Source organism: Salvia hispanica, chromosome 1, assembly GCF_029641045.1.
Source record: "Salvia hispanica isolate PSC_SH4W2 chromosome 1, Shi_PSC_v1, whole genome shotgun sequence".
Taxonomy (NCBI): Eukaryota; Viridiplantae; Streptophyta; class Magnoliopsida; order Lamiales; family Lamiaceae; genus Salvia; species Salvia hispanica.
This window is the reverse complement of record NC_142692.1, coordinates 12,452,661-12,478,407: the sequence shown is the minus strand read 5'-3', so window position 1 is coordinate 12,478,407 and position 25,747 is coordinate 12,452,661. Positions and strand designations below refer to the sequence as shown.

Here is a 25,747-nt window from a genome sequence, read left to right as displayed (position 1 = left end):
AGCTTCGCTCGCCGAGACTGACGGCGTAGGCGCGATGACGACTCCGGAGTCCCACGCATGACAGAGAAAGAGATGGAGGGAGAAAGGCGATACCTTTCCGCTGGAGAGGAAAGGCGGCGATGGCTGGTCCACTGGAGCCGGCGGCGAGCGACACAGCAGGCGGCAGCCCTGCTCGTCAAAAGAAATATGCACATTCCTCAACAAGTCATCCACTCCATTTGCCACTTTATCATCCTGTAGAGATTGTATAGCTCTGAAATACCCAAAATCCAATACATTACAATCTGGGGATTGTGGTGGTTGGCACCTGATATGGAACTTGAACCCATCTGTGGAAGCAACAGCTAGAAAATCTGCATCATTGCGATTTATATGAGGCTTGGCATTGTCTTGTTGGATGAATATCTTCTTGCTTATATTATCTGGTCATTTCTCCTTGATTGCTGGTATGATCTACACATATATGATCTGTTACTGTTTGATTAAATAAGTAAGGGAAAAAATGTGTACCTTATGAATGAGGCAGTCTCTCATCACCTCCTTGTTCATTGATTCAATGGGTTTAGTCTCCATAGTCCCTTTTGGCCTGTTCTTTGAATTTCTATTTGCTGGCTCCATAGTTGTGAATGGAAAAATGCCTATTTTTCCATCAAAAAGTACTTGTTCATCTGCTGCAATTACTGGTCTACACACAGCACACATGAACATCACCTTTGTGATGAACCGCTTTGACTTACGTGCTCTATATGGCTCAATTTCATCGGGCAGAAGGTAGTATCTATCTGTAGCCTTAGTCATGTAAAACCATTTTTCATCTATGTGCACAACATTGTGCATTGAGTGATATTTTAGCTTACCATCCACTATGGTTGGTTGAACATGGCTGAGACACAATCTCATTCTTGCTAATTTGTTTGAGGCAGTAAGTAATGGCTTTATAGCATTTGTGTGTGGCCTAAGATGCCCTGCTTTCACAAACTTACCTACTGTGGTCTTACTTACCTCAAGTTTTGCAGCAATTTTGTGAATGTTAGATCTTTCAAGAACTGAAAATTCTTTTACCTTGGCAGCATCAAGCTCAAGTTTGTCTTTGTGATTGTAGCCTCTAAGTCTGTCTACTATGTTGACAAGTAATCCACTCTCTATTTGGAGCTGAGCTTCTGCCCACATTCTGTGGACTGTACCCCTGCTTACTCCAAACGCTTTTGTTGCCTTTTCAATTTCTCCATGTGGTAATACTCATGCCTGCATCCCTCGTAGCAGACTCTGATTTTTTTTGGTGCCTCCAACCGTGCGTGTTTCTATTCCAGCAGGCTCCTCCATTGCCCAGTGATGAAATTTTTCTGAGGGTACTAGTACTAAAAGTCTCATTTTGAAGATGTAGCTATTACTTTTATAGATAGGTGTGGTTTGAATTTCCCTCCACTAGTTTGAATTAATTTTCCTCCTAATTGTAGTAGGTGGTTGGGATTTCCCTCCCCAAAAATTCTAAAAATGTATGGATTAAGGTGGCAACACCTATATTTGGATATGGATATGCATCAATTGTTTTATGAAATGTTAGTGTATTTAATCCCAACTGAAATGGGTATGTTTCATTTTCCAGAATTGTTAGCTTGTTGTATTTAATCAATTTTCAGATTTTTCGAAAAAAAATTTAATTACATCAAAATCTGCATAAATTGATCGCAACAAAAAAAGGTTCTCAACAATTTAAGAATAGCCTTTACACCTCATTTCATAGCCAAGAATAAAAGAATACAAATAATGTGGGACTCAAACTCCACGACACACCTTCATTTAATACAAAGTCAAACAACTTCTTAAAACATGTGCCGGGTCAAACCGTGTCAAGCTTTGGGGGACGGAGGTAGTAGTATATTATCTAACTCTTCATATTGATCTATTATCTTCCTAGATTTTTATTTGAATATTAAAATGCAATTGTCCGGGCCTGGATTAATCTATTTTTGGCTGCTCGATTTACCAAATGTAATTGCTTTTCGGATGTATCAAAATCAAATGTAATTGCAAATTCTTGCAATATCTCAAATTCTACCTTTCCTCTTTTTTTTTTTTTTTTGTTTCTTTGTACATATAACGGATACCCCCCCTGTCCCATTAAAAATGAAACGTTTTCCTTTTTAGATTGTCCCATTAAAAATGAAAAGTTTTCTAAAATGGAAACATTTCTATCTCTACTTTTTCATATCTTTTACTTTACTCTCTTTTTTTTTCTTTGTACATATGGCAGATACTCCCTCTGTCCCATTAAAAATGAAACGTTTTCCTTTTTAGATTGTCCCATTAAAAATGAAACGTTTCCTAAAATGAAAACATTTATATCTCTACTTTTTCATCTCTTTTACTTTACTCTCTCTTCATTAACTAACAAAACAACACTACATAAATACATGTGTCGATTCCCAAATGTTGCATATTTAATAGGACGAAAGGGAGTATTTTTTATTCATGATTTTCTATTGTCTCCACAGAGTAAAGAAAGTGTTTAATTTCTGCTATTTTGCACTTTCATAATTTTGGAATTTATATTAGTAAAAAAAATTTGTTTGGAAGAGCATCTACGGGGTTTTCATTGACAATTAAAGAGGGCCTTAAAATTTGGTTCTAGTTGAATCTTTATGGATCTGGCTTGAAATTTTAATAATATGCGTAGTTATTGTTATTTAGAGGATTGTATTGGTTTATCTTGTATGAATCTTTGATCGCCTTGAAATTTCAGTGATGTGCGTTGTTTTTGTTTTGTTTTGTTTTGTGTGAGAAGTCGATCGTTTCTAGTTGAATATCGGTAGATCGGCCTGAATATCGGTAGATAGGCCTGAAATTTCAAAGATCAGCAAATGTTGTATAGTTTTGTTCAACGTGTCTTCCTCTTACACTTTCTTAGTCCATTCAACTACTCCTACTTTTTATTTAACTGCATTTTATTTATTATACTCCCTTCGTCCCGGCTAAGATGACACATTCCTTAGCCGGCACGGGATTTTAGGAGTTATTGGTTAATGTATTTAATTGGAGAGAGAAAAGATGGGTGTAAGTATTAAAATAGAGAGAAAGAAAGATGAATATTTAAATAAAAGTAAGAAAAAATGATTGGGTGTATTAATTGAAGAGAGAAAGTTATCAAAAAATGAAATGTGTCATCTTGGTTGGGACAAACTAAAAAGGAAAATGTATCATCATAAGTGGGACGGATGAAATACTTTCTATTTTATAGTTATTATATTTCTATTTATTTTTTGAAAATATAACTTTTATATACTTCCTCCGTCTCATGTTACTTGAGTCGTATTTCATTTTGGGCTGTCCCAAGTTACTTGAGTTATTTCTGCTTTTTTTTTTGCTAAAAACAAAACATTTAATCTCACTTACTTTATTCTTTCATTTACTTTACTTTTTGTACTTTATCTTACTTTATTCTCTCATCTACTTTATTTAACTCACTAAACACAACTTTCTTAAATCTCGTGGCGAAAAGAAACGCATGAAGTAACAGGGGAGGGAGAAAGTATTAGTTTTGAATATATAATTACATATATCCTTTTTATTCTAACTTTTTAAAAGAACTTTCAATTTTAATATTTTATCTCTCTCAATTTAATTAATTTTATTGCATATAATATAGTACTATCAAATTAAATGTGAATTTATGATGTTTCTAGTAAAATCCTAATTGCATATTTTCCCATGAAGTAAACAATGAGCTAAAGAAGGTTCAGTCCAATTATCCAACACAATACAGGAAACAACATAATTAACTTGAAATCAGTAAATTGTAACTATTACAAAACAAGGGCATAGTACTATTACTATACAACCAAAAAAAACATATATATTGATTACTATTTGTAACTCAAATTAGTCTGTGGCCCAAGACTTTGAAATTCCTAATCAAACAGTCTGAATCTCATGTCATCATCGCTCTCCTCTTTGGCTTCTTCCTGCAAAAGTTCAATAAAATCAAAAAATCTCTTGTTAACTCCAAACCTGTTGGAATCGTAGTCCGGTCAACGCAATTGGACCGGGTCGTACAAGTGACGGATTATTTAATTTTAAAATAATTAAATAATTTATAATCGATCTACGCTTCGAGTAGATGATTGTAGTATATTCACTTTCTCTAAACCGATTCCCGGTGAGTGTGAAATAATATACTCCCTTCATTTCACTATAGTTGAGTCATTTTATCATTTCGGGAAATTTCTTCATAGTTGAGTCATTTCCTTATATGGTAACTTTTTCTCTTTCTTACTTTACTTTCTCTTAGTTTACTCTCTCTACTTTATTCACTTCATACTTTATTCTCTCTACATTTTCATCTCTCTTACTTTTTTATCTATTTATTTAACACATTCAATATTCATTTCTAAAACTTCGTGTCGAAAAGTTTCGCCTTAACTATGGCGAAACAGAGGGAGTATTAAAGTATGTCATGATATATGGAGATATGTAATTAATTATTTAAATAATTAATTAATATTATTTTGGACACGTAGATAAAATAATGTGGCTTCGTAGAATGCGTGCACATTGATCGGGTCGTCCAGATATATTTCTGGAATGAACAACTACGTGAGAGGTGTCTAGATACATCCGTCCAGGTTCATGCTCCATTGTTGACGTTTATAACGTCCGTAGCGGCTAGTAACCCCTGGCGGTTACAATCTAGTCATTATGACACACATTATGAGTGTTGACTCCATCAATTCAAATGAGTGGACTTGGCCTATAAATAGGCATGCATACTCTTGCATTGTAGACATCAATTCACAAGCATTCTACAAAGCATAAGCTCTCTCTCTCTCTCTTGCATTGTTCTTCTGTCGAAGTTATGTCCTCACCTCCATCCAGTTCGCCAGAGCTCTGCTGATAGCAGTGCTGCTTCATCAGAGACGTAGTCGTTTTATCTTTGGGGACGAAACGTCAATCCGAATAGCACTACTGGGGCGTATCTCGTCTTGCAGAAAGAGGACTCCTCGACTCCGCTAACAACTTTCACGGTTTACTTGTTTCGAATTTTTCTTGCTTCTTGGGTTGTATTACGCCCGACTAATTTTATCTCTTGTAATACAGAATCCCCAACAAAACCTGCAACTAAGTTTGACATACATTCACACATAAGAAACTTCTTACAAAAAATGAGATAAGCTCATTGATAAGGCTAGTTTCATGCATTGGTTAGGGGGATGAATTTTGTGTTTTCCTGGGTCTAACAAGGTTTTATAAGCCAAGTGTGTGTAGAGAAATCGCCAGCCCCAGGAAAAAGACGAAGATTGCCTGGAAGAAGAAGTTGGCGGGAAAAGTGAGCGGAAGAAGGAAGAGTTACTAGACTAAGGAGCCTCCAAATGGAGGGCAAAATGGGAATCACAAGAACAGTCTAGAAGCTCTACCTACTATAAATAAGAGCACGCGATCAACATGAAGATATCTCTTTTTCCACCTCGGCTCTTAGCTTAGCTCTTCCATTTTCTCTACACACACTTTGAGGGGAATCATCTTGGGGAGTTCACGTTTCAGATTTAGTTGTGGTGTAACACCGTCTCTACGGAGGCGAAGATACAATCGTTATTTGCTTTGTGTTTACATTTTGTATTTCTCCGAGTCTTCGCTGTTCAAAGCTCGATTGTGCTTTGTTATTCTCTCGTTGGATACTTCGTATTTTGCTATGGAGATTGCTATTTTGGTTTCAGTTATGATATTGTCCTTTTATTTGTTTGTTTTGGTGGATATTGTTGGCTGATCTGAGTTTGGAGTTTGAATTGCATGGAGATTTGTAGTTGATCAGTTGAATCTAGTTGAATCTATGAAGATCGGAGATGGAAATGGTGTTTGATTGTTGTGGATGGCTTGGATCCGAAGTGGATGAAGCATCCGACGTGTAGATCTGTTCGCATTTGCATGGTTATGATATTTTAAATTCTATTTACTCGTTTGCCTCGTCTAGCAGTCATAGATTGTGTTAGTTTCAGTAGTTCTTTGTGTCAATCGGTTTAATTTCGTTTGCCCTGTTTCGATCTTTGTTTGCTCTATTCTTCACCGGTTGTTTCGTGATAAAAGTTAGAGAAGATGATGTCGCTGTTAGTAGGGCTGGGGAAAAATATCGAAAAAATGATATATCGCTCGTATCGTATTGAAAAATATCGAAAAATTATCGAATTTTCGATATATCGTAATTTTCGATACGATACAATATTGTATCGTAAGTTTTCGATACGATAACGATATGAATTTCCTTATATCGCGATATATCGTTTCATATCGAATATACTATATATATCGATATTTTCGATATATCGTTTCATATCGAATATACGATATATATCGTATATATCGAAACATATTGAAATTCAATACATATTAAAATTTAAAATTATAAATATATATAAATCTATTTAATTAATTAATATATTTATAAAATATATACATGAAACCCTAAATCCCTAGGATTTGGAACCCTATCGCTCACCTCACGCTCACGCCGTCTTTATCTCAAATCTCAATCTCACTCTCACGAATACGATTCTCTCACAATTCATCGTCCACGCCTCCACGGTCCATCTCCGGCGACGTCCTCCAGCTTCTCTCATGCTCCCCACCGCATCTCTTATCTCCGGCGAGCGGCTGCAGGCTTGCAGCTCCTATATTCTACAACCCTTCAGCTTCAGTAGACTCAAATTAATTAAGTGAGTATTTTAATTTATGTTCTATATAAGCAATTTCATGGTTTATAAACTTCCAAGATGATTCCATTCTTTAATTATCTTACCAAATTAAGTTGGTCACTTTTTATTTGAAGCCAAGTTGTTGTACAAATGTGGTATGCTATTTATTTGCAATGGATTTAATTAAGTAGTGATTAAATATGAATGCATCAGCATCATAAACGGAAAGTATTCAGTATACTCCAAATCCAATCATTCTCAATATGTCTTTAATATGTGTGAATATTAAGGAGCAATAATCAACTGTTGTGTTGTCTGTTCTAAAGCAACAATCAAATTATAAGTATGTATGTTTCTTGGTGTTGTTCAGGTTCTATGGAAAAATTTTGAAGGATGATTACCTTCTCCAGATGCAGATACAGACAAATCCCCACTTGCATTTGATGGTCCCTGCATAAGATATTAAAACTCATTCATTAACTCTGAAAAGGTAAAGTTATACAAGTTACTGAATCTTATTTTATACCATAAGTTGTTTTAATGAGATTATAAGCTCAAATGAGATAAGATAAGAGACATAAGATATTCACTTTGTTGTTATTTTTTCAGAATGGAATCAGAAGCTTCTCATGCGCTTCCACTGCCACCTACTTCTGAACCATCAAAGCAACAAAGCACTTCAACAAATGATGAGGGTACTAGTAGAAAACGATCAGCAGAAGATTCCTCAGAAAAACCTCCTTTAGCTCCTACAAAGAGAGGTAGAAGTCAATATTGGACGCACTTCGAAAAAACAACGACGACAACGAATAAAGGAGAAAGAAAAACAGGGATATGCAACTACTGCAAAGCTGAAGTACCAACTCCTACTGGGAGTACTACTGGACTGAAGTATCACTTGGAGAAGAAGTGTGAATTAAGTCCATTTTATGGTGCGAGTGGAAATGACAAGGGTCAAACTGTGTTGACAAAGGAGACTATGGGAAAAGGAAGTCAGATAGTGCCTCATTCTTTTAATCAAAAAAGGTGTGAGTTGAAGGTCACGGAATATGTTATTACAGATGAAGTGTCCTTTCGGGCTGTTGAGGGAAAAGGATTCGTTGCGCTTGTCCACGAATTAGAACCAAGGTTTCGAATTCCCGACCGAAAGAAGGTAGCAGGTATGGTTTTTGAATTGTTTTTAGATATGAAGAAGAGAATTAAAAGTGTGCTCAATGGGCAAAGAGTGAGCATTACTACTGACACATGGACTTCAATTCAGAATATCAATTACATGGTCATTACTGCTCACTTTCTAGATAGAGATTGGAAATTACATAAGAGAATAATTAATTTCACGAAAATCACTAGTCATGTTGGGGAAGAAATAGGAAAGATGATTGAGTTTTGCTTGAGAGAATGGGGGATAGAAAGAATATTTTCCATTGTGGTTGATAATGCTTCTTGAAATGATACTGCGATTGATTATTTGAAGAAAAGATTGCATATTGAAAACACATTGCAATTTGATGGAAAGTATTTGCATTTGAGATGTGTTTGTCATATACTCAACTTGATTGTCAAAGATGGATTAAAGGAGCTTAATTGTGCAATTAAATCTATAAGAAATGTTGTTGTGTTTATTCATTCTTCCACTTCTAGATTGAGTAAATTTAGAGAGTATGCAGTACTTGCCAAGTTTCCTTGTATGTCAACGGTGCCCATGGATGTGAAAACGAGGTGGAATTCAACATATAAAATGCTTGATGTTGCATTGAAATACAGAAGGGTGTTTGAAAGAATGGCTGAAGAATGGATTCCTTTCATGAGATACTTTGAAGAAAAGGATGATAAGGGTAAACAAAGAATGGGACCTCCACTTAAAGAAGATTGGGATAATGCAAAAGCATTTGTTCATTTTCTCAAGAATTTTTATGATGTCACTTTAGAGTTAACTGCATCAAAAACTCCTACATCCCAAATGATTTCTGTGTCTATGTTTGCTCTACAAATCGAGATTGAAAAAAAATGTGATGATTCAGATCAGATTATGTCAAAGGTTGCAAAAGCAATGAAGGTGAAATTTGACAAGTATTGGGGTGATTGGAATAAAATGAATCCAATTATTTTTATTGCCAATGTTTTGGACCCGAGGAACAAGCTGAAAATGCTTCAAGTTAGTGTGAAGAAATTGAAGAGATTTGGAGATTCTAACCAAGAGGTTCAAGAGTTGTGTGACCGATTTAAAAATGACTTGGTGACTTTGTGGGTCGAGTATAAGGGAGTGAGTGATACATTGGTTACTCAGATACCACTTCTAGAAAATAGTGGTGATGGAGATGATACCGGTCCATGTGGTTCGGGTCTTTTTGATGAATTGTATAATGGAGTTCAAGAAGAAGTTTCTCAAGACCAACTAAATCAAATATCTAATGAAGTGGATAAGTACTTAGCCGATGAGATGGAGAAGCGATCTAATCCTTGTTTTGATCTTTTAGAATGGTGGAAAGTAAGTGGAACAAGGTATCCAATCCTTTCGCTCATTGCAAAAGATATCTTTGCAATTCCAAGCTCAACCGTAGCTAGTGAATCCGCCTTTAGTTTGGGCAAAAGAGTTGTAGATCCTTTTAGGACTAGTTTGAGTCCAAAAATGGTTGAGGCATTGGTGTGCACCAATGATTGGCTCAAAGCGGATGATTTTAGCTTATACAAGGATCCAACCGATGACGACCTTGCTTTTTATCAAGAAATTGAAGAAATTGAAAAAAGTAAGTGTTTCTTTAATTTATGAACTTTATTTGTCATATACTCCCTCCGTCCCATTAAATATGCAACATTTGCTTTTCGTCACGAGATTTTATGTAGTGTTGTTTTGTGAGTTAATGAAGAGAGAGTAAAGTAAGAGAGAAGAAAAAGTAGAGAGGGTAATATTTCCATTTTTAGAAACGTTTCATTTTTAATGGGACAGACCGAAAAGGAAAACGTTGCATTTCTAATGGGACAGAGGGAGTCTTATTAATTCCATTTTATGTTTTTTTTAGGCTCAAGTCACTCAACCATTACTCAAGAGACTCGAGATAGTTCTCTAAATGTATCTTCTACTAGTTGATCCACCAAATGATGAGGTATTAGTCTTAAATTTGGTTGCTATCTGATATGTGGTGGCCATTAGGCTTCTTAATTGAGATTGAGTTCATAAGTAAATTATATGAGTTGATATGACTGGATTGGTCTATTATTATAGACTTTGATTTATAAATTGTGATTAAGTTCATAAGTGGTACTACATGAGAAGATATGGCAGGATTGGCCGATTGGTCTATTGTTCTAGACTTTGATTTTAGCTTGTGTTTGCAGAGCTCTCATTTTGCTAAAGCAGATAGTTTAAATCATTAATTTATTTGATAACATTGATATGAAGCTCACTGCATTAAACTGTCTGCTAACATTGAGTCATTAGTCTAAGTGACTAAGTTATCTATGACAAAATTATTATGTAACACTTCAAGCAATATATAGTCAGTGCTATTCTCTTATTTGTGTTTGTAATTTGTCAATTAAATGTCCACTTCTTTGTGGTGTATATCTAATTGTATATGCCCATTTTATTGTTCAATTCTAATCTCTCATCTCTTTTGATCTTGGATTATGTAGGTTAATATTTCTAGATGATTTCGACAAGATGAAGGGTTCGGTGTTCAAGAATCAAGATCAAGATCAAGACAACTACTAGTTTTTTTTTGGAATGTCATAGTGTTGTATTTTGATTATGGAGATAAGAACACTATTTATTTTATTGTATTGATGTTTTATTAATTTTGTGTCATTTTTCAGTTTTGAAATCATTTTTTTTATATACAGGTTTTCGATACGATACGATACAATATTTCGATATATCGTACCGAAATTCGATATAGAACGATATATCGAATTTCGGTACGATATATCGAAATATCGATCGATAACGATACAAATATTATCCGTATCGAAATTTCGGTATATCGAAACTTTAGATACGATAACGATATGAAATTCTTTCATATCGATATTTTCGATACGAAACACGATACAACATTTTCGATACGATATATCGTATCGACACACCCCTAGCTGTTAGTTAGCCCTTTAGTTGGTTAATCTGCAGCTTTTTCCGTCGTACTATGCCATTTAAGGAAATGGTCCCCACGTTTAGCTTTTCCTATGTCTAGGCTAGCTTAGGAAGTTGTTTACCCAGTCAAGTAGTTGTTTCAAATACTTTTAGTCATTATGCATGTCCCTGCCTAGATCTAGCTGTTAGAGTAGAATATTTCATTTACCAAGTCTAGAATTAAATCTCAACCCCGAAAATTGCGTGGCAGAAGCCAAAAATAGTTTTCAGGTCTTTGAGCATGTTTACTTGCACATCTGTCTCTGTGGATTCGATCTCTGCTTCCCTGTACTAACCTTTTTAGCAACAGCGGGTTGAGGGTTTTGAAGGGCGAAGGAAGTGATTGTGTCCCAACGACAGGTAACCCAAGGATTCTCTGAGTTCTTAGACCCGGTGCCTAATGGATTCTCTGGATCGGGAGATTTTATTTCAAACACACCTCACTGACTTATCGCACTCTTTACTCATATTCAGGCGTCCACGAATATTGGAAGAGTTATAAAACAAAGTATGAGTTATAAAAGATAGAGAAACGAAAAAATTGGTACCATAAGTTTAAGGTGCAAATGAGATTCACAAATTCACTAAAAATATTAACCTATCATAAATACATAAATGAGATTCAATAGAGAGATAAACCTATCATAGGTAGATAAATGATACAAATGAGATTCAATAGAGAGATAAACCTATCATAAATAATCAAATAGATAGAGTAAGTTGATAGGTGTACCAATATTGAAAAACAAAACTATTTTACGTGGGAAGATGTAGTATGTGTTTTTATTTTTCATAGGCGGTTGTAACAGTATAAGTTTATGTTTTTTACCTTTTTATTTATTTTAACAAGATTTAATAATTTATATGTATATCACAAATTAGTTCATGTATTTTTAGAGTACAGGAAGAAGGGTTTTCATTTCCGTTTACTACAATCCAACGAATTATAACGAGATTGAAATGGAGTCGTGCTATTTTTTAGTACAATTTAAACAAATAGTATTGCAATACTAATATACTTGAACAAATAAATCAGTATTAAGGGCATCCTATCCAGGCCTTAAGTCCTCTGCACATCATCATTTCCCTCATTTTCCGCGCTAGACAACAACTCTCACAGCCCTATAGGCCCCATCCAAGCCCCATTCGCAACAAACATTAATTTCCACTATTTACAACTTCAAACTATTTTACTATTAAAATTGAAAACATTGAACAATTATATTTCGGAAAATTCATTGTTCATTCAAAAATTATAAATTACAGAACCTAGAAATTTATAAAATTACAAACTCTATAAATTAAAAATTACAATTCCTAAAAATTCAAAAACTACCATTCATAAAAATTAAAACTTTAAACAATTATATTTCAGAAAAATCTTAGGAATAATGTAGAAGGAATGAAAACGTTGTGGAGTTTAAATAGACAAAAAAAAGCCGGACCCCAGGTGCAATCCGACCACAATTATTTTCTAGCATTGCGGATGCCCTAAATACTCCATCCATTAGCCAATGTATCCCCCATTTTTCATTTCAGTCCTTCTACCAATACATGATTATTTATTTATTTTATTAGGTGTTGCAGAGATTTGGGGATAACATAAGTTTTATAAGAAATTAGTAAAATATGAGACATGGAGAAAAAGTAATTATAGTGTTAGTCGTTAGTGTGTCGCACATCATTTGTATGTTTTGTGAAACAATTCCAAAAATAGAACTGAACAAATCAAAATGGCAAAAATGCGGACTATTTTTGGGAACGAAGGGAGTATATAAAAGTGACACTAACTTTTTTGCGTATGTAATCATTCACATTACTAAAAATTGGGTCAAGTCAAAGTTAGACACTTAGTATACTATATGGAGGGAGCATACGTGAATGAAGGGCAAATTGAATAAGAATGGCATTTTCATTTCCGTTTCACTCTGTTGGAATCATGTCATGCAGTTTGTTAAATCATTGGAGAAGCTCTTTCTATAGGCTTGCTACTAATCCTACTATACATATGCCTTATCACAACAACAATTGAGTTCTCAACTAGCATTTGTTTCAGGCTGTTCTTTTTCCTTGTTCTGGACCATTATAGAAGTCCACAATCACTATTTAACTCCTCCTTTACTTCTAGATGTGCATATAGTTTCATGATTGCCAAGAATTTAATAAGCCAGCAAAAAAGAGTAATTACTATATATACTATGAATGCAGCAATTCATACTTAGTTTCTTACAAACAAACTAGTGAATGCCTCCCATTGTATGGGGTATGCATCGAGCAAATGCGGTGTTAGGCCCTGTATTTTAAAAGTGCAGTAAGACAAAGCAGATTCTTTAGCTGAATTCAGTCTCTACATACAATTTTTAAGCTTCTAACTAAAAAATAACTAGCACCAACAGAGCAACGACCAGAATTGATGACTAAAAACCAATCTGAACAATGATCACTACTCTACCAAAAAAAAAACACGAAAAAGAACTGAAATGAACTTGGCAAATTATACTACATTGCAATATCAAGACTGTGGAGAACAAATGTATAATCTTTAGCACCAACTACAACACAATCTTCACTAATACATACAACATAACCCAATAAGAAGAAACTAATAGGGCCACTTTAACTTCACAAAATCAAGAAACACAGCAGTATTAATCCAAAGAACAATACCTCAAACTTTGAGCATTTGCATCTTGTTGGCAAACGCAACGGCAATCCAATCCGGCTGGGCGGCCGACCACTGCAGCTGGTTAATCTCTGCACCGGAAGAGTACATGGACATGGGATCAATCCCATTGGGGCCAGCCACCGTGGGCAGCTCCCAAAGCAACGCCTGGGCATCGTCACCGGCAGAGCAAATATGCCTAGCACTCTGCGGCGCCCACGCAATTGCATTCACACTAGCACTATGCCTCTCCAGCTCCGCCACCGGCATTGTCGGAGACCTGATATCCAATATCACAATTTTATTGCTATCCATCAAGATCGTCGCCATATACCTCAAATCCTGCTTATTCCAAGCCAATCTCAGCAACGGCGTATCCGGCATGGGGCTTTCGTAGATGATCGTCGAATGCTCCTTATCCCTCAAATCGAAGATTCTCACGGAGCCGTCGGCGGAAACCGACGCGAAAACCCCAGCCTCGCCCCACGCTATGTCGTAAACCTCCTTGTCGTGCGCGATCAGCTGCGTCTCCACCACGCCCTTGTCGATATCCCAAATCGTGCAGGTCGTGTCGATGCTCGACGTTCCGATCCTCCGCGGCTCGACCTCGTTCCAGTCGAATGAGGTCAGCGGAGCCGAGTACTCGCTGGTTTTGCTGTTGTTGAGCGTGGAGACGGCCGCGATTGAGGAGTCCTTGACCTCCCAGAGGCGGAGGAAGTCGCCGGAGGAGGCGAGGAGGTTGGAAGGGGCGGAGACGGAGGGGTGGAAGAGTAATTTCGTCGGGGGGTAAGGGTGGTCGAAGGAGAGAGAAGGGACGGGCTTGAGAGAGGATGAATCTTCCGAGAATGAGAGGATGTCGACGCGGTTCTTCAGCTCCTCGATGAAGCTGCCGACGGCGACGCGGCGGCGGTTCACGGCGGAGATGGCCATGGCGTAGATTGGGTAGGGGGATTCGTAGGTGACGACATTTTCAGGTCGGGGGTGGGATTCCTGGGTCGAATTTTCCATTGAATTCGTGGAAATCGAGAGGAACTGGAAATCTAGGGTTTCGAATTTCTGATGATTTATTTGAATCTTCGAGTGTGTGTGGTCTGATTGGTTAAAGAGGGGTGACTTTTTCTTTGACCGGCGGCTTCGTGGTGGCGGGGCCCACACCTATCCTTTTCACTTGACTGGAGACTTGTCTTTGCTAACGATTTTTCCAATATTCCTGTTGATTAGTAAGCTGGGGCTGAAGCCTGGACCAATTTATTTTATAGGCCCATGACACAAATTTAATTGGCCCATTGGACCAACATTCTTAACTTTTTGTCGTCTTTCATTTTCATTATATACGTGTCATTCAAAATATGTGTCGTAATTCGTAAACGACTTTTTAACTCATTTCATCCACAATCCAAGTGGGTAGACTGATTTTGATGTTTTTTAGCAGCCGTCTGCGGTTATATTTCTATTTTTCTGGAATATATTATTAAAAAAATTTCTATATGCTAATGATAAATTTTGACTCGTGTGAAATAAGAATTGTATCTCTTGATTTGTAAACTAATTTTTTTATACGATAATGTTTGTTATTGTGTAGTGGAATGAACCCGTGTAGGTGTAACTGATGATAGAGAATCAGGTAAAATGGAAAACTTTCATACTATTCCAATTTACTAAATACAAATGTGTGAGTGAAATAATTGTTTTCACATTTTTTAATTATAAGTTGGGAATATAGAATATGATGTTAGCGCGCGCAAAGGAATAGTACTATAGTCACTATATCATAGTAGTAATATTAGTATTTTATTCGGTGGAAACACAAAATAACAGAGTAATTATGTTGATCAGACTTTATAGCTACAAAACAATAATTACAGTTGAAATTTTGATAATATGTGAACAAAAAGTTGCAGAGCCCTATATACATATTCTGTATAAACTTATTATAAAACTCAATATTTGATGTCCACCGCTAAATACATGCAACCTCATTCGAGTATATATTCCAACATAACTGTAAGAAAACTGGGTTATGGGTTACTATTTACTATGATAACATTACATTTTAGAAGTAGGAGTATTTACTCAAGAGGGTCATTTTTAAACTAGAATTGATGAAGGAAAAAAAAAAGGAATCATGTGTCAAAACTAACCTTATAGGAACATAACACAATCCCGAAATTATATAGATCTTATGTATGCAATTCCTACAATGCAATCTTATTTTAATGCATCATATATGATTCATAAAATTGAAAGTTATGTATTATGGATACTTTAGAGGGGATGATAAGATAGATACACACAGTTCAAGGGGCAGAAGACTGGTCAAAAAGAGGGAATGTATATATGATCTAGTCAGGTGCCAATTGGTTATTAAATTAAAGAGTGATAGATCATAAAGTTAAAGCACCGCCATTAATATCACCTCAAAACCTAAGGTGGTAGATGCTCCATTTATTGCTATCTTTCTCCATCCTTCAACTCTTTCATCATCTTTATTTATAATTCCCAACTGCCTACTATACTCTACTCCATTTTTAAATTGATTATACTGTTTTGCAAACTTATTGATTCATAATTTAATTCAACACACTTGTGGTTTTAACAACTTTTTATTGTAACAGCATCAGAGATCGGAGGACAATATATGTAAAAATATGTAACAAATATTAATACTACTATTTTTTATTTCCTACGTTATTAATTCCTCTTGCCACCGGCTAGGGGATTATTTCCTCACCCCCAATGAAGCGCTAAGTGGTAGAAGACTGGTCAAATAATTTGTTCCATTAACATGAGTAGAGATCAAATCATTCCGCTCATATATGCTTAAGAGATGAGGTGGTTTAATATTATTATTTTTTTAAGAGCAAATATTGCAATGATTTGTAGTTAAGACAATTAATTGAACTATTATTAAACAAATTAATGCTATTTGTTAAAGTGGCCTCTCACTGCAGCTTAAGTTCTCGATCTCAATCATTAGTTGTTAATGGCAAAAATCAGCTCGTCATATATTGCGGTTGGTTTGAACTTAAGAGCATTAAATTTCCTATGGATTAACTAATTAAATAAATAATTTCATAATTAATAGATTCAAATTACATATTTTTTGCTATCGTTTTATATTATTTATAGTAAGCTTTTCAGAAGAAAAAAAATAATAATTCTGTCTTGAAACGTGAAGTAATTTGCAACACGATTCAAGCTTCGAGCCAATACTGGATGAAAATTATAGTTGATCTTATTGAGTTTGGCACCCAACTTATTTTTTTAGGCTTATTTGAAGAAGAAATAAAATAAATAAATAAATATTCGATTTTAGCAACATTGGCATTTAATTTTCTTGATTTTTTCTTTTTCATCTGAATTTCTGGGGGGCAATTTCATTCAAAAAATTTACTACTACTTGATATTTGTAAGTGAAAACTGAAACGTTCAGTATATCTATGCAAAGATTATGGCATTTTTGTTAACAAACTAAAAATAATGGGATTCAATACTCACCTTAAATAAATAAATAAAAAGCAAAATAGAGTATTTATATTGGAACATTAAAGTTGGTGGTGTAAAACACATTCGAGAATCAGAGTTGTCTTTACTGCCGCATTTGTCGCTGATCGTATTTCTATTCTCATCGTTGCCCTATTCTCTATAAATATATACACAGTGAATACCAACCCATTAATCAAATTACAGTCACATTTAACTTAGAGATACATCAGCTTTATCTTAATCTTGTTAAGGTTTGGCAGTATAGCCTCCTCCCCTAATATGTCGTAATCCACTCCACCCCAACCCTAGGCAAAATATTGTGGCCCACCAATTATATTTTTCAAAAGAAATGTCATGTCATCCAAAATAAAGATATTAATAGTAATAAGACTAAACAAAATACTAAAACGGTGTGCTATACCTAGTACTAGTAGTAATAGTGAACAAATCTGAATTTGATAGGGTCGATTATTAGTTCATATGATATGAGCACATGTGATGATATCCAAACATTGAATTCATTTCATTTGAGTACAAGTAATTATTTCATTTAATGTAGAGTCGTTACAACTCAGGAAAAGCTCATCATGGTTAAGAGAAAAATGCAAAAGTAAAACACTAAAACCCTCCATAAAATGAAAAATTAACATTTTTTCCATTTTTAACATACTTCAACTAATGTCCACTTATATTACTACAAATTTGAATGTTAAATCCACATCCCATAACCCACGAATAAAAATTTAGTGGATTTATCAAATTGAGTACAATGTTAGAAATTACCTTTTTCGCATTTTTCTCTTTATGTAATTTGAATTATTTTAAATTTTACTGCAATTAAAAAAAGTCTTTTTTAACTTAAGTATGAACACTGGAATGGAAACAAATTTTTGCCACGGCGCAGACAGAAAAAGAATTATCGAAAAAAATGAAATGGAAAAAAGAAAAAGAAAAAAGATTGAGGGGAACAGTTAAGCAGTGGTGTATAAAAGGTGGGAGTGGCAGGGTTGAGTTGAACAAAAGTTGGATGGATTTTGATCATGACGCTCCTCTGCTTCTCAACTCCCCTTATTTTCACCAACAAAAGGTAAATCAAATAAAATAAAATCAATGTCCATTTCAATTCCACCTAATTCCATTTGTGAATTTGAGCAGAGCATGGATGAAATGAAGCTATTGTTTAAGCTAAGCATGGAGCTCCAAGAAAGCAGGGTCCGAGCAGAGCACGACCTGAAATCGCGCGACGCCCAAATCCTCCGCCTCAAGGAGCTCCTCGCCGGCGCCATTAAAGAGCGCGACGAAGCTCGAGAAAACTGCAAGAAGATATTGTTGGAGAAGATCCTGGTCCACCAGTCAGCCCCCAATTCAGCAATCTCCAGCATCGAAGACGAGCCCGAGCCCGCAAAAGGAATCGACGGGTTGTCCTCCTCCGACTGCGAGGAGAGCATCGCCTCCTCGCCCGACAGAGTGCCCGTGGAGCTGATCAAAGGCCCGTTGCCGGAACAGGGGAAGCTGCTGCAGGCGGTGGTGAAAGCAGGGCCGCTGCTCCAGACCCTCCTCCTCGCCGGCCCTCTCCCGCAGTGGCGCCACCCTCCGCCGGTGGTCGACCCCTATCAGATTCCGCCGCCGCCGTCCCCGCATTGGGCGGGCACAAAACGTGAGCTCTATAACTGGTGAATTGCAGAGAGTCTTGTCGTTGAAATTGGTAGTCAAGATTAGGAAGATTTTGGAAGGCGAAAAGTGAATGACCTAGTTTTGGTTGGGGGGTCTCTTTCTACTTTCTATGCATAATTATTTTTAGTACTCCTACTATTGTAGACACCTACCCCAGCTTTTTTTATATGTATATTCTTCGTTTCTCATCATAATATTGTACTCCTAATTTAGGGAATGTAGTAATGCTAATATACACGAGTTGAGGTTAAAATTGTTTTACTTTTCTTCATTCTTGTAAAAATTCTAAACTACACACTAATAAAATTGTCCTCACTAAGTCATCAACAGAAGTTCACCCGACTATTTTCTCTTTTTACATGCATAATGTGTTTATACAAAACTCAAACACAACTCATCCACATGATGACAACAATAATGCACAAACCAAAAGTTCTTTATCGTAATGGGTTTTTTGGTTAAAATTGTGATAAATATTTGGATTAGTAACCTCATTCCACCAAATTAAAAGTACTACCACATTCAACAAATTTGACATTCTCTCACATCACAACAACTACACCGAAAAGTCGAAAACTCATTGCTCACAATCCCTGAACTTGAGATTTTTCACAATACAAAACAAGACAATTTGCTCAAATTTTTCATTCAATTTGGTTTTTGACATTTTCTTATGAATAAGCTGCCTTCTCTTTTAAGTGTGTAATGACTACCATCAAATGATCTAGCATCAACCCAAAGGCCCTCTAACTAAATACAGATAAAAATTTTAAATTGCTGGGGCCATGGCCCTTTAAAATCTAATGTGATTTTGACCCGGACTCTATAGGGGATTATCCTAGCATGCAAATAGAGAGAATTTGCATAGAAATCAAGCATTCAATAACAACACAAAAAATGAATTATTATCATTATTATTTGATCAGCTTATGAAGCTCTCACAGATCTAATTCTATTTACAAAAACATAGTAGATTTGCTTGCTTCTTCAAACGTCGACATGGTTTTAATTGGCTTCTTTGATTTTTTTTTAAACTTTGATTTTTCGGATTTTTACTATAAGGAGCCTTAGATGGGTCGGTTAACATGACCATCCTCATTTTTACTAATTTTTGGGGAAAAAAAATCCAACTCTCTAACTTTGTTTTGAGAATTCGAATCATACAATTTACAGTACAAGATTTCATAACACTAAACTGTTTTCTTGTGTGTACTTTCTGGGGGCACCCGTTTTTTAAATGAGATTTGGAAGATTTTAGGTTATATTTTACCATTAGCCCATGTTCTGCGCTAAATATTTGTTTCTAAATTTGACTATATGTATGAAACATGGGAAATTAATAAATTTGATGTGTATGGGCAACAACCATGAGGTGGAGAAGGGCCAGCATGTCGGCCTGAGTGGGTTCCCACAGATCTCATTTGCGATCTAAACCCATGTCTTAACTGTTTTTAAGTTGAAAATTGAAATTATATCCCTCTTTAATCATTTTTTTGCAACTTATCTTTTGTGATTTAGTTTAACCTGCCTCCAATCTTTGCTACTTTCAATTATTGTGTCCCAACAACCTTTTACATAATAATAGTAATAAAATGTTGTCCAAATTTCCTTCCTTTTTTTCTTTCTTGAAAAATGAATTTTAATTCTTAGTTAACCATAACTCAAAGACGTTATAAAATTCTATAATTGAAATGTTTTGAATTCGCTATACGTAGTACTACAATATTTTCCATCTTATGTGATGTTGTAATAATCTTATCTACTTGCGATGTATTGTCTTATTTAAATTATATACATATATGGAGTATAATTCTAAAAGAAAAGTAGAATTTCTAGTCGTAAAACACAGTTCAAAGGGGACCGTGACGACTCACCAATTTTTGTTCCTATATAAAGAGTAGTTTAAAGGTCCAACTAATTTATTATCTATATGGAGCTGTGATATTATAGGGACTAAGTAAATCATTATTCAATTAACATTTTCTTTAATTATTAAAGTGTAGCATGAGAAATTGGTTATAACTTTTAACACAGAAGAGAAACTAACAACCATTTGAACTCATAATTAGTTGGTGAGTTTCAGCACGTGAATGATGTATCAATATTAAACAGTAATCTGTAAAAAGAAAAAAAAAACATTATGTAGAAGTTCAACACGTAGTATTTGGGTAGAAGTTCAACACGTAGTATTTGGGCCACTCATCAAAACTCAATTTTGGGATGGCCCATATATATTAAACTCATTAAGGAGTTGCACTCAATCAACTACTTTCTTCCCCTTTCCACAAGCAATATATCTTCCAACTAATACCATTAAACACAACTTGACTAGAATGTTGTACCATTAATGAATATTCTTATGAATGCAATCACAAATGATGCTGATTATAAGGTTTCGCAAATTATTACAAGAATGAGCTGAACCAACGTGTAGCTTCACAAAAAACAAGTTCGAAAATGACCGAATACAATGTATGTGGTTCGTTACATCTCAATATTTTCATTTTTAATTTTTTATCATATATTATCTGTTGAATTGTGCCAAGAAAAAAAAATTAATTTGACACACTGAGTTCGAGTATTTGAGTTTTATGTTTAATAGTGTCACACTCATCCCACTCTTATGCATGACCAAACGTGGAAAATCATGCATTATTTGAATATTGAGGTATTATGTTTCCAAAACTTTATTGTGATTTGTGGGGTTTCTTACAATTTATTTGCGCCCTTCATGTCGGGCTCGTTTTCAAGCCTTGGATCAATTTTCCTATTCAAGTTACAAAATATTGGAAATAGCCTATAAATTGAATAGAAAAGAAAATTTAGCGGTCCAATACTACGCAATGAATATAATACTCTTTTATTTCAAAGAAATTGTTAAACTTTTCTTTTTAATTGACTCAAAAATTATTTTAAAGAAATTCTCTCACATTGATCTACTCATGTTACTCACATTTTTCTATTTCGTCTCTTCGCAAACAACTTACACTATTTCTATTTTGAGTAAGAATATTAAAGTTAATTAAGCTTTTTCTTATTAAGTGATTTCTCGTTAAAATTAAAATACTAATTTAATTACATCAAAAATCAATCTCAAATTTATGATATAAAATGAAAATGGTGAATAATATAAGACTAATGAATTGTAAAAATATATTTTCTTTCTCCTTTTAACACATACAACACCTTTTAATATTATGTGTCATTGTTCAATTGTCATCCACTTTATACGACGGATGAAATAATATTTATAAATAAAGAAAAAGGAGAAATTTCCATTAATGTAGTATTGGAAAAATTCGCATTTATGAGCCAAGAGGTGAAAGTTTTGGTTACATGAAATCATGAATTGGAGCAAATAAATTGACATATTTTTGTGAGCAGTGATAAACAACCAAATTTTGTACAACCAAAATAAAGTTATATTAATAATTTGATGTATTAGTTATATATTAAAATTATAAACATAGTAAGTGGATAAGTTAAAAAGACTTATTAGCCTTTAACCTCATTTTTTATATTTATATTTGAATTTTCTTTCTATTATTTTTAAAATTTGAATTAAAGTAGGCACTAGTTACATATATAATTCTAAAAAAATAAAAAAATTATAAAAAATTATAAATATATAACCACAATATTATGCACTTTCCATGTACTATATATGTATCTAATATTTTAATTAAATTCATAAATAAACCTATTTTTTTGTCAAATAAACAAGAATTTGGTTGTACAAAATTTGGTCACATAGATTTATTGTATTTTTGTCAGAATCAGTATAGCTTTCCACACTCTTGAATGAATCAATATATCTATGTTGAGATTCTAATAATGTACACATTATAGGAGACTCTAGTAGTTTATGTCCCATGGACAGAGCAGTTGATAAAGTTGCGAGCAAAATTGATTTTCCCTCCCATTGATGACATATGTTGAGCCCGAAACATTCTTGTTTTTATTTTAGAGATTCAGCAAAAAAACATAATAACGTCTGTATGTACAAAATGTTGGGTCCACAAACTGAATCAACAAATGTATCCTCCCATTCCAATTTCCATCCCCACTACCAAACAAACCTCTTTGAATCACAGCACTCCCAAACCCCTTAAAAAAAAGCCAAAAATCGAATCCTCAAAAGTAAGAAAAGAAAAAGCTACAAGTGGAATCACCACAACGATTGATGCCTTTTTTTTTTTCTTCCCCTCAAATTCAGGCACTTGCTCCAGTCCTCCCCATCCCGTCCCTCTCATCACTCGCTCTGTCATTTCATCAAACATGTGCTATTCAAAAAGGTTTAGCTAATTTCATGTTTGCTTGCGTCGTCGTCGTAGATCTATTGCGTGATTGTATTGAGATTTTATCGAATTCTGGAGAGAATGCTGAATTACTTAGTTCTTCATGGTTGATCATATTCGGATTTGATTTGGATTTTTAAAGTGGTGAAAATGGATGAGAGAATGAAGAAATACAGGCAGTTGAGTCCGGATAGAGCAAAAGTTTGGACTGAGAAATCTCCCAAATATCGATACAATCATCACTATAGCTCTCCGCCGCCGCGTCATGCTGGGAAAGTTCCGGTTGTTTACTATTTATGCCGGAATCGCCAGCTTGAGCACCCGCACTTCATGGAAGTCCCGCTATCTAGTGATGATCTTTACTTGAGAGGTAGCAATGTGATTTCGGATGTAAATATGTTACAAATGCTGCTGCAGCTTGATTTTTGAGTTTTTTTTTTTTTTTTGAAGATGTGATTGAAAGGCTTAATGTTTTGAGAGGAAGAGGTATCGGTTCAATGTATTCTTGGTCCTGCAAGAGGTGGGGGCAGTAACATTCTAACTGAACTTTGATTTGATTTCTGAGTTTTGGATTTCAAAATCAATTTTGTTGATGCAGGAGCTACAGGAATGGGTACGTATGGCATGATCTTTGCGAGGATGATGTTATTCATCCTGCTCATGGCAATGAGTACATTCTCAAGGGTTCAGAGATCTTTGAAGATTCGGATCCAGGTAATCCATTTTTATATCAGTTGTTTGGCTAAAAAATTTGATAAATATGCAGGTTTGATTGGATTGAATTGGAAAGGTGAATTTGCTTACTCTCTGTAATTGGTGAATCTTGTTTTCTAGATCGCTTTTGGTTACCTAGTTCGATGAATATGCAGCGTTGATTTGTTTGATGAATATGCAGCGTTGATTTGAATCGGATTGGTAAATTTGCTAGTTTATGCGAGTCGATGAATCTTGTTTATTAGGCCTCTTTAGTTCCGTACCGAGTAAACTCATTGTCATATCCATGTTGTTGAGATGGTATGCATTTCTTGAGGGGACTGAATTTGTAGATGTGTTTGCTTAGCTTCTGCAAAATTGACGAATCTTGTTTCTTTAGGTCGCTTTAGTCCTGCTCCGACTTTTATGATACAGGGCCAGAGAGCATTATCTGGGCCGCCTTGCCCCCAGAACCAGGAGGAGTCATCTTCTTCGTCTAGCTTGAATGATGGAACTACAAAGAGTTTGCAGGATGATGAGCTGCCACCTCAGCTGCAGCCCCCTTGTGCATCCCCAGAATCAGGTGTGGAGAAGGTTTCGTCTTGGAATGGCCCTCTAAGCCTAACAGAGTACAAAAATGAGGGCATTGCTAATGCTTCCACTCAGACAGAGTTACAAGAATGTGCAGTTGTGGAGAAAGGTGTTTCGACTGATGATGGTTCATTGGAACCTCACCAGACTCAACCTTCCGAGATTCAAGATAATGCAGAGAGATCTGGGAACTCTGTTTCGCCACCTCCCTCTGCTGCGTGTGCTGCATCAAGTGGTATTGGGGAGAAGACGTTGGAATCTCTCATCAGAGATGACGTGAGGAAGCTGAACAGCTTTAGGATACTCGAAGAAGAAGGATACCGGTTCCCATCAAGAACAAAGCTCAAGATTTTAAATATGATAACGCAACTAATCTCCTGTGGTTATGTACAAGAGAAAGATCGCAGCTTTGGCCTTATTCCAACCTACGGGCCTAGGTATTCCAGCTCCAAGTATCTGTCGACTTCAGTAACGTTGGGAGAGATCGATCACCTGCCTGAGAATAATCAGCCAATGGGGAAGAGGGTTGCAGATAAAAAGTGCTTTAGTGGGAGTTTGGCTGAGAAGAGTGTGGTCGAAGCAGTTGCACCCACTCTCAAACGATCTTCTTCTTACAATTCTGATCGGTATGGGCTGTTGTTTTTCTTAATATTTTGATGCATATGAGATAGTGTGAGTGAACTAACAAAACTCATTTGCAAAAGCAGTCAGCATATTGATTCAATAAATGATAAGGAAGAAGACAGTTCCACACATTCAAAATGCGTCCCATTATCAATCAAGGCTTCTTCTCTCAGTAAGCAGCTAAGATGTGAATTACTGAGATCCCCTCTATACGAGAAACGTAGGATCTCATCCGAGAGAGGGGAAAGCTCGCGAATCACTGACCCTGGCATGTTGAGTGAGAGCAAGAGGACGACAGATCCACGCTCAGTCAGAATTGAAGAAAGTTGAGTTCCATCTCCTTTGAATAAGCAACTAGTGGTTTAGAGATTCGTTCTCATTTAAACTTTAAGTTAAAACATTTTCTCTTTTACTTCATCTCCTACAGGCTTGCATCAGGAGCTCGGGTTATTATACAATCCACAGCATCGTGGGATTAAGAGAGTTAGTATTTTATTTTATTTATATCGCATAGATGAGAAGAGAGGGATCAATCTTGAAACATCCTAGTACAAAATCAAGAAATTGATGTTGAGGTTTGAAGTGAAACAGATGAATCTCCAAATGTGGTCCAGATCTGATTCTTGGTTTCAGGTTTCAGGTTTGAAATTTCAACTTCTCCTTTGACAGTTGTAAAAGCATTTACACAAATGAAAAGGGATATGAAAAGCATTAGATAAATCTTCTCCTTTGCTAGAGAATATATTCTGCATTGTCCACTGCCCCTACTTTTTACCACATTTCCTTTTGTTATAAATATGGAAACTTTGCATTGAAAGGTGTAAAAATGTCGTCAACATTATATCAAAAGTAACAGATGTTAAGTGATGATTGGGGCAGGAGAAACTGAGATATCTACATGCATACTTTA

General features: G+C 35.4%; 4 protein-coding genes across 6 annotated transcripts; 3 read left to right on the top strand and 1 right to left on the bottom strand.

Annotated features, from left to right (window-relative positions):
- Positions 1–7,293: 7,293 nt before the first annotated feature.
- On the top strand, positions 7,294–10,395 carry LOC148933263 (uncharacterized). The gene is made up of 3 exons (XM_089059787.1): positions 7,294–7,843; positions 8,705–9,430; positions 10,331–10,395. Exons 1-3 carry the CDS (start codon positions 7,294–7,296, stop codon positions 10,393–10,395), a joined length of 1,341 nt encoding a protein of 446 aa, XP_088915913.1.
- A 2,895-nt stretch (positions 10,396–13,290) lies between these two features.
- TTG1 (Transducin/WD40 repeat-like superfamily protein) lies at positions 13,291–14,555 on the bottom strand. Its single transcript, XM_048120042.2, has one exon. It carries the CDS (start codon positions 14,477–14,479, stop codon positions 13,478–13,480), a length of 1,002 nt encoding a protein of 333 aa, XP_047975999.2. The 5' UTR covers positions 14,480–14,555; the 3' UTR covers positions 13,291–13,477.
- Positions 14,556–17,893: 3,338 nt separating this feature from the next.
- On the top strand, positions 17,894–18,902 carry LOC125219806 (uncharacterized). The gene is made up of 2 exons (XM_048121885.2): positions 17,894–18,044; positions 18,113–18,902. Exons 1-2 carry the CDS (start codon positions 17,985–17,987, stop codon positions 18,632–18,634), a joined length of 582 nt encoding a protein of 193 aa, XP_047977842.2. The 5' UTR covers positions 17,894–17,984; the 3' UTR covers positions 18,635–18,902.
- A 3,792-nt stretch (positions 18,903–22,694) lies between these two features.
- Positions 22,695–25,557, top strand: LOC125218398 (protein SOSEKI 3-like). Of its 3 annotated transcripts, none has more exons than XM_048120057.2 (6): positions 22,695–23,299; positions 23,380–23,449; positions 23,528–23,643; positions 24,023–24,839; positions 24,918–25,163; positions 25,265–25,557. In XM_048120057.2, exons 1-6 carry the CDS (start codon positions 23,080–23,082, stop codon positions 25,314–25,316), a joined length of 1,521 nt encoding a protein of 506 aa, XP_047976014.2. In that variant the 5' UTR covers positions 22,695–23,079; the 3' UTR covers positions 25,317–25,557. The 3 variants fall into 3 exon arrangements, with proteins under 3 accessions (XP_047976014.2, XP_088918941.1, XP_047976015.2); XM_089062815.1 differs by having other exon boundaries at positions 22,697–23,299; positions 24,921–25,163; XM_048120058.2 differs by having other exon boundaries at positions 23,230–23,299; positions 24,058–24,839; positions 24,918–25,162.
- Positions 25,558–25,747: the final 190 nt, after the last annotated feature.